This window comes from Glossina fuscipes, unplaced genomic scaffold (assembly GCF_014805625.2).
Source record: "Glossina fuscipes isolate IAEA_lab_2018 unplaced genomic scaffold, Yale_Gfus_2 2, whole genome shotgun sequence".
Taxonomy (NCBI): Eukaryota; Metazoa; Arthropoda; class Insecta; order Diptera; family Glossinidae; genus Glossina; species Glossina fuscipes.
Window position 1 is genome coordinate 31702834 of NW_023998416.1, and position 11418 is coordinate 31714251.

An 11418-nucleotide genomic window follows, 5' to 3' on the forward strand; every position below is an offset into this window, starting at 1 on the left:
AAAATACTTGCTGCCGCTGCCCACTTTAATCTGCGGTAATTAAGAGAGAATTACATGACTATTCTCGACATGTTTGCGCGATTTCTTCGCATTGAAAAGCCCTACAATGAACGGTGTATGGGCCGGCTTTACTATAGCAAAGTCAGTCCAATATCTTAATTATAAATCAGTAATAATTAATTATTAATAAATTATATGTACGGCACTCTCTGACTTCTATAATATGCAAATTTTCCACGTTATAAAGGTAATTAAATTTCGACACAGTGATATTGGGTGGACGTGGTCAATTTGTCCCATGCGTTCAAATTTTTATATAGTTCACGATAAATGAGCAAAAAACCAAATTTTTCATTCCTGTTGAGAAACAGAGATGTTCTCAGTCTACGCTCAGTGCTGTGAGAGTGTCCTTGGACCGATGTAACCCATTTTCAGTACCAACCTGCATGCAAGAACTTGCAATGTTTTTGCCAAATTTGAAGGCGATAGCTTCAATTTTGTGGCCAGGAGAATGTTCACAACACAGACGGATAAATCGATTTAGAATTCGATGCTGATTAGGACCACATAAATTTGGGGAGGTCTCTGATGCTCCCTACTGCGCCCAAACATGATTTTCTTACTAGTTTTTTGTTAATTTCAATTTTAGGAAAGCTAAGAAACTCTCTTCCTGAACGAAGACGAAAGTTGATACTCGTTTTGTTTTCTTTGCGACCTCTTCAGCTGAAGACATAGCAATCTTTTCTTATTGAATAACGTTTAAAACAATAAACTAGAAATTCCCTATATATATTCCTCCCTGTCTATTCCCTGTAGAATGTTGTTTTAAAAATATAATTATAAATTCGAAAGAAAGCGTTTGATTTATTAGAAAATTGACCATCAATTCTGTCAAATATGTTCTCTTCTTAATTATACTTTATTAGGTACGCTTAATAGCAATTTAGCTTTAGAGAGTAAAAATGAGATTTGTAATAACGAAGCAAATATCAACAACCCTCCATTCACTATATATTGTTTGACGTCGGCAGACCTCAATCCAGCATTCATATTACGATCGACTTCACCTTTCGAAAGCAGTAAGCCGACAGCTGAACCATTCGTCTTTGCCTGCGTGTGTACGAACTCTTGTCTCTCGCTTTATGAGAGTGAGCGGCATAAACATTTGCTCAAAACTTCATCAGAGACAACTAAATAACAAGATGTCCCAATATTTAAGCAATATACAAACTAGTGATGTCTGAGGAACTTTAAGTGCTTCAATAGCAAGACTGTCATCAATTACTTGCCCTAACAACTATGTATACACTTATTTATATAAGCAGTCAAACGGCTTGTTAATTGATAGCGCCACTGCTTTTATTAGTAATTGAAACAACCAAAGTCCTTGAGATTTTCCTACCTCTAATTTTGAATAAAATATTAGAACATCTTATTATTTGGTTGTCTCTACTGGACATGCGCTTATACAGTGCTCTCATAAGCCCTATGGTATGTAGGTTTTCGTCAACGAAATGTATTATTTAGTAATTAGTTAACCCTGGTCTAATGCTTGCAATAAATAAAATGAATTTTTCATCTTAAACTGAAATGTGTGGAATATTTTGTTGTATACCGGCGTGGAAAGAAAGTAATCATTATTGTTTAGAAAATGAAGTGTTATACACTGTTTTGCGAAACAGAGGTCCGGATGCTGAAAAAATTTTAAATATCTCCGACGGAACATTTGCAGGGTTCGTGCTCTGGCATCAAGGAACGGAAATATGTTTTCAACCGATTGTACCGGACAATATCATATTACTGTTTAATGGCGACATTTTTAAAACCAATTCAAAGGAGTTGAAGAATGAATCTGATTCTGATTGGCTTTCAACTCAATTGGAAAATTGCCAAAGTGATAAACTTCTGATAAATTTCTTCAAGGAACTTGAAGGTCCCTTCAGTATAATTATGTACAACAAGTATTCAAAAGACTTGTACTTTGCTCGCGATTCAATGGGTCGGAATTCCCTAATTGTAGAGAAGAATAAAGAGCATCTCTGCATTCTGAGTGTAGCAAGCCTGTCTAACAAAAATGCTATTGAACTGCCGCCATTGGGTATTTTCAAATTAAACATCGAAGATTCTGATAATTGGACGTTGTTTCCATGGGTAAGTCTTGACAGAGATCAGAATGATTACATACGCGTGATGGAAGGAACATTCAACATAAATATAAAATGCCAATATATTATCGAATCGCCTTGGCTTCACAGTCCGGCATTTGCAAAAGAGTTCTCTTTCAATTTCTATGACATGGTTAAAAATCTAGACGTCCCTGTTCAGGAGCTCTTCAGTGCTCTTTTGAAAAATGATGAAATAGTAGGAGCTTTAGATATGTTTTCTGCGCTTCTGAACGAATCGGTTAAAAGCAGAGTTCAAACTACAACGGGATATTGCCGTAATTGCATAAGCAATCGAGAATTCTGCAATCATTCAAAGGTTGCAATCCTTTATTCTGGAGGAATTGATTGCTCAGTATTGGCAGTACTAACTGATAAATACATTGATAAATCGGATTCCATTGATTTAATTAACGTCGCTTTTGAGGCGATTAACTCTAGCGAGCAAACTTGGGATGTTCCAGATAGATTATCGGCTCGATCATCGTATGAAGAGCTAAAATTGCTCTGCCCACGAAGAAAATGGAATTTCATAGAAGTTAATGTTACCAGAAAAGAACTTTTAGACAAGTTGAGTACGCATCTGAAGCACCTGATTTACCCACTTAACACTATTCTTGATGAATCTATCGGTTCGGCGTTTTGGTTTGCAGCACAAGGCAAGGGATACGTAGATCAAAGAGAATGGACGTCAACAGCCAGGGTAGTTATTCTCGGAAGTGGAGCTGATGAATTGTTTGGAGGATATATGCGACATAGAAAGGCATATACTCAATGCCAGGGTGATGATACGGCCAAACAACTGAATGTGCACAAGGAAATGGAGAGAGACTGGAAGAGAATATTTTCTCGCAATTTGGCTCGCGATGATCGCGTTATAAGTGACACGGGGAAAACACCCAGATCCCCTTTTATCGAAGAACACGTAGTGCAATTTGTAAGGTCGCTTAAGTCAAGTCAGCGATGTTGCTTTCTCGTTTCTGGGGATAATGGAAGCAAACTATTTCTAAGACTTTATGCCCAACATCTGGGTTTAACATTTTCAACATTTTTACGAAAGAGAGCAATCCAGTTCGGATCAAAAATAGCGAACAAAAATCAAAAGGCTACCGACACATCAGCATACATCAAATGAAATATTGCTATCAGGTGAAGTTTCCCTCACATCTAAGCTAAATTTACTAGACTACATCAGATGATCCGCCTGAATGGCCGAGTAGGCAGAGTCTCGACTAACAACTCAATGGTCGTGGGTTCAAATGTCAAGTGCGGCAGAGTTTTCAATAATACCGTCGGCCTTAGATGCTACTGATTTAAGGTTTTAGTCTAACAATTTATATCTCTAGCTAAATAAATAATAATAATATCTCAGAAGGGACTTGTCGAGTGCAGCAACTCTGTGTTCCTTGTTAGCATAGTTTTAATAAAGCGAAAAGTTTCTTTGAAACAAAATACAATTAATAAAGCCAAAGACATTCTTTTTTGGTATATATGTTAGTGTGAAGACGAGTAAACATAATGTAACATAAAGAGAAAGTAAAATAATGCAATATTAAATTAGATAAATAGCTTTCAAGTAAAAAAAAAAATTATTTTTATTTCTTCTACCATTCCCTTTTGCTTTCTTTATAAGAATACATATAAAGTCATACGACTTTGTTTCAAGCATAGAGCTCAGCATTTATTCCATGGCCGAAAAAGAAAGCAAAGCTTCATTGTATCAACGGCCATGTACTTTCACAATGCATTGCTTACTCTATCCTCTGTAATCATTCTAACTGTTTCCACCAAGTTTTTCTTCTAAGATAAAAGCGCATCAAATAAGAGAAAGAGTTCGTAGCAAATAACAAAAAAACAGGCCAACAAAAGTCGGTCTACACCAGTTATAACTGTAATCGCCTTTCAATTTCGTTCTAAAAAGTGACGGATTATTTAGTGGCTTCTGTCTTATGTTCTTATCCTGTTTTGTAAAGTTCTAAATGACGATGTATTTTGTCGAATTCCTTCGTAACTTACAATCAGCGAAAACTAACACTAGTTGTGCACAGTATATTTAACGATCACTATGCAGTCATAACAATCGATCCTCAATCTTACTAAAATGTTCTCAGCGAAACCAATGCAAACTCGCAACATAGAAATCATTTTCACTTCAGGCGTTAACAGCTGAAAGGAAGCGTATGGAGATGTCCTTAAGGATTAAAATCAAAAAGTTTAGCTAATTTTAAGAAATTTATTTATTATAATAACATAAGATAATATCAGCAGCAGTAAGTAAAAACCAAAAAAAAACATATGCACATATATACATGTTCCGTATTTCAAATTCGTTAACGATAAGAAAAAAAAGAAGCATGTTCCGACGCGATTCTCAGCTTCTGGCTAGTTATAGAGAATTTTAAATTGATCTAAATTTTTCAAAGCACACGCCTACTACGTTACATGCCGCTCCGACAAAAACTTTTATTTTGCAAATAGAAGAAATCAGCAGCGCTCACTCCATATATTCTTTTACCTTTTCTTGAAGTAAACGGTAATGGGTATAAAAGATTTGGTCCCGAACGAATAAAATTTTGTTGCTTGTTTACCTTCCGACTATTAGCGAATTAGAAGAAAATTGAAATACCCGTATAAGTAATTTGTGTGCTCACTATGTACAATTTCTAGCTAATTTTGTTATATTCTTTACTAAATTAATTTTTGAAATAACTTAAGTCTGTTCATTCTGTTGTCTTCTTGACTGCTTCGTCATTAGGTGAGGCGGCAATTTTCAATATATTTTCATAAAACTGAATACTCTGCGGAGGTTTGGTTCAAAATGAACTTGGCTGACGAATATCTTCTTTTTTTTTTGCCAACTCCCATGTTTACGAAATCGCTGAAATTTTACTCGACAATAATATATATTTTGCTTTTTTTCATATATACAGTAGCCCAATAAAGTCTACATGCAGTAGTGAAAAAGGAGGTTTCTCTTATTGAAAATCGCATTTATGGGTTGAGGATACACATATACATTTCTCAAAAAGCAAAAACTTATATTAAATAACACATCAAGATATCTTTTTGACTTTAGATAAAGTTATAAGCAGAAAATGTCCTTTAATCTTTCTTTTCCTTAAGAAGTCACGGAATATGCAAAAAAATGGGACAATCTCTCAAAATAGCAAACAGAGAAATAGCAAAAACAACTGGAATAAATCGTGAGTCAAAACAAATCTCGTTTCTTAAGAAATATGTTTTTTGACCCTTAGCCCATAGATGAAGTTTTTAATAAGAGAAACCTCAATTTTTGGTACCGTACGCAGACTTTATTGGACCACATTGGATTTACTTCCAAACTGCTTCACAATAATAATAAGCCAATGGGCTAAATAAAATATTGTATGTACCAATAAGTTTTGAGGGTTCTTTTTTTATAACTTTAGCGCCTTCTTCAGGGAAATTGCTCCAATGTGTTTTATTTAGATTACTGACCGTCGCTAGCTACGAATATTCCGCCTCTTTCAAGCAATTTTCAAATTTCGCTTCGAAAAATCTAGACTTTTAAAGATATCCCTAAAAGAATTCATGCTTGGGCATCTTCATAAGAATCAAAACACCGTTCGAGCAATAAGTAACTGTTGAAATCGGTGTCAATCGGAAGAAATAATATCTGCTGATAACAGCGAGGCGGATAGAATATGTTAAGTTCGAAATGCAAGATCATATCCATCATATCCGCGCAAGGAATCAAAGCTTTACTCTCGACCTTTCAGTAGCAATTACCGAACCGAACCGAACTAATTTGTACTTCTAATATGAACAATGTTCAAATTTTGTAAAAAAAAAAAAAAAACGTTGTTCTGACTTTTCCGACTATGCAACATTTCATTATATCACTTTTCGTTATTTATTATTGTAATTCTTTGGTATTTCCTGAGCTGAGTGTGATTCTGTTAAGTAATGCAAAAATAATATATATAATCGTAAAAGTACTGATAAAATCTTATGCTTGTTTCCGCATCGAAGCTATTCGATGTAATTGTACATACATAAATATATATACATATATATACATATATATATATATATATATATGAGTGTGTGTGCTTTATGGATAACCTTTCTCTTCCGTATGTACAGAACAACTATATCTATATATGCATATTTTATTATTAAAGCATACAATAACAACGCCGCTAACAGAAATTACAATAATAATAAAAGCGAAAAAAGAAGGAAAAAGAGAAGGAAAAGTATTCTTCCATGTCAAGTGTATTCTCGTGAATGGATGAATGAATTGTAAGCATGGCATGCAAGAAGAGCGTACAAGAACTGTACAACTTGTTGGTTCGGTTGCTGGTTGATTGTTTGAAAATAAAAAATGCATACAGTAGGTGTATTTAAATTTATGTGAGCATAGGTACTAGAGCATGCATGGAGAAAAGTAAGCGTACAATAATACCAAGATTCAGAGTGTCCTTTAGTAAACAATAGCTTAGCAATTGCTATCACAATATCAAAGTCATTAGTTCACTTTTGTTGCAAGCCATATTATTGCTTCTGCATCTTGTTATCAAACTTATATGCATTGCATGCAATTTATTAGAATACATAATGCATACGTATGCATACACAGCAATGTTGTAATTAATTAAGTTAAGTTTTTCTCAAAAAAACATTTTTAAAATTCAACTCACACAACTGACACAAAGGAAGAGATGATTAGATATAAGTTAATTCCTTCGTAATCTTAATTTTATAAATTAATTAATTAACGCTTTTCTTTTAATGAAACATTCATTAGTTGTGTGAGTCCATGGGAACATAATCCTTCCATTACTACTTAGTTATCCGTACACGGATAATTTATTGCATATTCACGATGTTCTCTTGTTGCAACCACCACTCATAGCGACACATTCTCTGCCTTTTGCTATCAATCGATTGATACAGAAAAACAAAAAGAAAAAAAGAAGGGAAAAAAGAAAAAATGCTGCAGAATAGATTGCCATCTCGTATATGTTTGCATACGACAACCGCAAATGCAACCGAGCAAAAAGGCAAAGGAAATCTCAGTAAGCTGGTAATCAAAACCGTGACAACAAGTATGAGTACAAGTGAAACAAAGGACCGAATTTATCTACACACACCAACCTATCACAAGCAAAAAAAAAAGAAGAAAATTGCTTTGTCCAACGCCTTCAAAGGAAGCTGATAAAAATCGCGCAAGATAAATGCTTTTTGTCACAATTTGTCAGACATTGAATTGTGCAACGATTACCGCCGTCTATGTTTACAGGATAATAGCGGGTTTTTGCTTTTCTTAGATGATATCAGCGAACACAACTTAATTCGACACTTAAGTTAGGATATCTGCTATCATTTGTAAATTGTTCATTATTTAAGTTGGCTTTCTCACTCCAACTCAATACCCAAATGGAGCTTCTGCTCCTCTTTTCATTCTTGTTTCTGAAACATGAGATGAAGCGCTATGTACAAAATTTAAGTTGTCGCTTTCTTATGACTTGCGAACGGACAACTGCATGTCTCTGACAAACGGTCAGGTTTATAAGCAAATTCAAAATTTTTATAGTGGCTGCGTAAATAGGTCTAACTTTATTTAAAATGCATTTGTTACGCAGCTTAATAATTGAAATACGCACCGCGACTATCTACGAGCTCTCGCCATTTTTTTGGCCACCTTATGCATGCTCCCGCAGGAGAAACTTACGAGTTTGGAAGCAAAATCGACCCATTTCGCATATCTTCAACTTTTGTTAGCACCTGACCTGATAAATATGACTGTCTCGATCTGAATAGGTGCTAATTGGAAGGGCCCAGGTTTGAAAAATGCCTTGAGGTGCGTAAAACTTCACAGCCCAAGTTGAAAGTCTTTTCCTGGATCGCTTTCGCAGAAGACGGGTAGCAGCATAAGAATTTTTTACACGAAATCTCGCGAACCATTTTCTAACGGTCTCGTAAGTTATTTCATTTTTATTCAAGCTTAACTTAAGCATTTCCTTTGCTTCACCTTCAGTTTAGTGCAGTTAAAAACACAGAAAAACCCAGTACCGCGAATAACGTCCCTCTCTTTAAACTCTGATATACATTGAACATCGTCAACATCATCATTTAAACGTCGTTATCTGCTTCATCTATTTCTGAAATTTCGGGAAAATGGAACACATCAGTTAGGTCTTACAAAGCAACCACTTCCAAGTAATATTTTATGGATGTTTTGAAAAATTTTCCGCTCAAGCGAAAATCCATCCATGAAATGCAAACGAAATTAGAGTTACAGCCATATTCTGGCATTGCAATCGTTCAAGAGTCATAAGACTCTTTTCAAATTCATTTCAAAGGCTTTCATATTTTCCAAATTGTCGTTGTATTGGCTGCGTATGTTTCCTTCCTCTCATTTCCACATTCACGGATATTAAAATGACATCCTTCTAAGCATTGTTCATACAAAACAAATAGAATTCTCTGAAATCAAAAGCAAAAAAAAAAAAAAAGCCCTTCTGCGCACATTAGAAATTATCGAACTGTGAGACACAAGTGTAACTTTGATATATTGAATAGAACATAATGCAGATGTGTTGTCAGAATGCTGCTCTAACTCTTTTTTAAATTATAATGTATATATAAATATATATATATGTATACATATATGTGTGTGTATATTTATCATGAAGAGTAAAAGTTTCATTTTCATATTTGTTTTTTTTTTTTTTGCTTCTCTGAAAGATAGCGGTAAGAATAAATTGTGAAGCACATGCAAGTATGGACAGAACCTATAATAATAATTGTGCATTGGCGTTATGCACAAGTATTCTCCATCGGTGATGAACGAATAGCGATACGGGAATGAAGCTAAGAAAATAATCGCCATAATGTATAGGGATCTGGTGCATGTTAGATAGAGGTGGATTTAACGAAGGACGCCTTAGCTAACGGAAAACTGTTGCTTCACACTTTCTCTCTTCCTTTCTATTTCTAGAGAGAAATCGCTTATTTTCCATTGCGCAATAAATTTTGCTATTGAATAATAAATCCTATACATATTTTTGTAAAATTCTTGGGTTTATTTATTTTCCTCCATGTACAAATAAGTTTCAGAGATCTTTGGATGGATGGATTCAGTAAATTATATCTAATTTATTTATCAATAGTTTTAAACAAATTCCCTCTGAAGAACAAATATTTAAAATTTAGATCAAGGCCATGTTCAAGTTTCCACGTAACTTTATGTTATTTTGAACACAACCTTCTCTCACGAATGGTGTAAAAATTTATTTATGCTTTTTATCATAGCTACACATATCAGTTTTTAGTTATGTAAACATTACCAATGAATTACATGACAACATTGGATAGCATCGCAGTTCATTTCTAGCAAGAAAAGGCAGACAATGGAAAACTTACAAATAACGTTTAGGGCGAATATTTGACACTCAACCAAAGAAATCCAATTGCAAAGTATTACGTTAAATACGGGCGGGTCAAGCGATTACTTGAAACAAATATTCTTACACCAACTTTTTAGGTGCCTTGTTAAAAACTACAAATTCTACTCGTTTCCAGATGAAGAGCAAACATTTTTCCATAGGAATATTCAAAATGCTCTTAAGCAAATATCTCATATAGCGCTATTGATTGCACTTAGTATCCCCTTACGGATCCAGTTGCTTTCCATGCGAAATTTGATATGTGAGTATCAACCAAAAGTGCACGAAGTGCTACTGATACTCGGTGTTCCCTTATGCAAGTAAATGCGGCACGGTTACTGCCGAACTTGATGTACGAGTACCAACTACAAGTGTATGATTCTACATCGATTGTTGCAACCGTAAGAGTTCAAATTATAGAAACATGCTCCTTAAGATAACTATAGGTAAACAATAAGATTAATAATTAAAAGTAAGATTAAATTGATTTAGAACTCTATGCTGACTAGTACTACGTATAGTTTATGGCGTATCTAGGGTGTGTTAGTTCGCATGAGGAATAGAACTACGTAGGCATCAATCAGTTCAGAAAAGTGCATAAATTTCGCTTTGGTTGATGTTACAGCGCATATTTTTCTATCGGTTAGGGAACCAAAGTGGCTTGCCTCGATTTTGTCAATAATTTACTACCGCATGAAGATATTTTCGGAAAAGTGTAACGTGGACGTTGCCTAAAACCCTCTACCCCTAATTAGATTGCAAAACGATCCCGATCAGCTTACCACCATACTTTTAGTGCTGCCGACGATGCCATAAAAAGAAGTCTAAGAAGACTTTCAATATTGTAAGAAAACCATCTTTCATGGATAGTCAATCCTTAGTAGAAGTAACTACAGTACAAGGTCATCGGAATTGTTAAAAAGAAAAATAGTGCAAATATTTAAAGGTCTTTGCGTTTCAATAAAAATTTTTAAATATTTTTTACTTTGTTTTTAAATCAAAGTTAAGATTATTTGTAGCTCTGTATCCGCAAGAGTACCCGAAACGCGATTACGTGGGCGGTGTTCGCCTGTACAAATCTGAACGCAGTACAGTTCCCTTTGAACGAAACTATGTAGCGTGCGCTATCTCAATCAGTAAAAGCATAATTAATAACATATACCGATTGAAGTAAACACAAACCTTAGGCGGCGGTCGCCCCCCTGCTTCGTTTCCTTTCTTCATTTCTTTCTGACCGTCACTGTGTTACGCGAATATGCGACATGCCAAAACGAAAAAGAAAACTGTGTTAGGAATTGTACTTAAACTTGCTGCCCAATCAAAATCACTTCCAAATTTAATAGGAGGACATATCCCGCAATACAAATTTCGACTTTCTACCCCAAGGTTTTCAGTAAACAAAAGGCGAAAACGAATAATCGTTTCTTCGAAATGGATTTTAAATTTTTCGTTGATTAGATTCTTGGCGTGTGGATGTTACAAACGCAATGCCAAAGCGAGACTCCCAACATGTGGCATTTGTTGTAGATACTCATTTCATATTTTGCATATTTATTGTGAAGAGACCTAATAAAGTGCCAAAACACCATTGTATGTAAACATTGAGATTATTTCACCAACTCATCAAAAAAAGTAAACCTCTATCACTAAACCGAAAATCCATGTTTTCATTATGTCAAAGCAGGATAATGTTGGCTCAAGTTCAAAAGTACATTTTTGTTTTGTGTCTTGGATATTTTCTGTTCTTTGTTAGCTGCGCGATGGAATTTGAAATAAGTTTATTTATTGCCAAAATTGTTCAACAAATTTTTTTTCTGTTTTGT

The 11418-nt window shown here is 34.7% G+C and overlaps 2 protein-coding genes across 2 annotated transcripts in view; both read left to right on the plus strand.

Moving 5' to 3' along the window:
• The window catches only part of LOC119633444, a 49790-nt gene that overhangs the window by 18252 nt on the left and 20120 nt on the right, over positions 1 to 11418 (plus strand). The gene's annotated exons all lie outside the window — the stretch shown is intronic.
• On the plus strand, positions 1552 to 3629 carry LOC119633443 (asparagine synthetase domain-containing protein CG17486). Its single transcript, XM_038026997.1, has one exon. The coding sequence runs from the start codon at positions 1591 to 1593 to the stop codon at positions 3295 to 3297; it is 1707 nt and encodes a 568-aa protein (XP_037882925.1). The 5' UTR covers positions 1552 to 1590; the 3' UTR covers positions 3298 to 3629.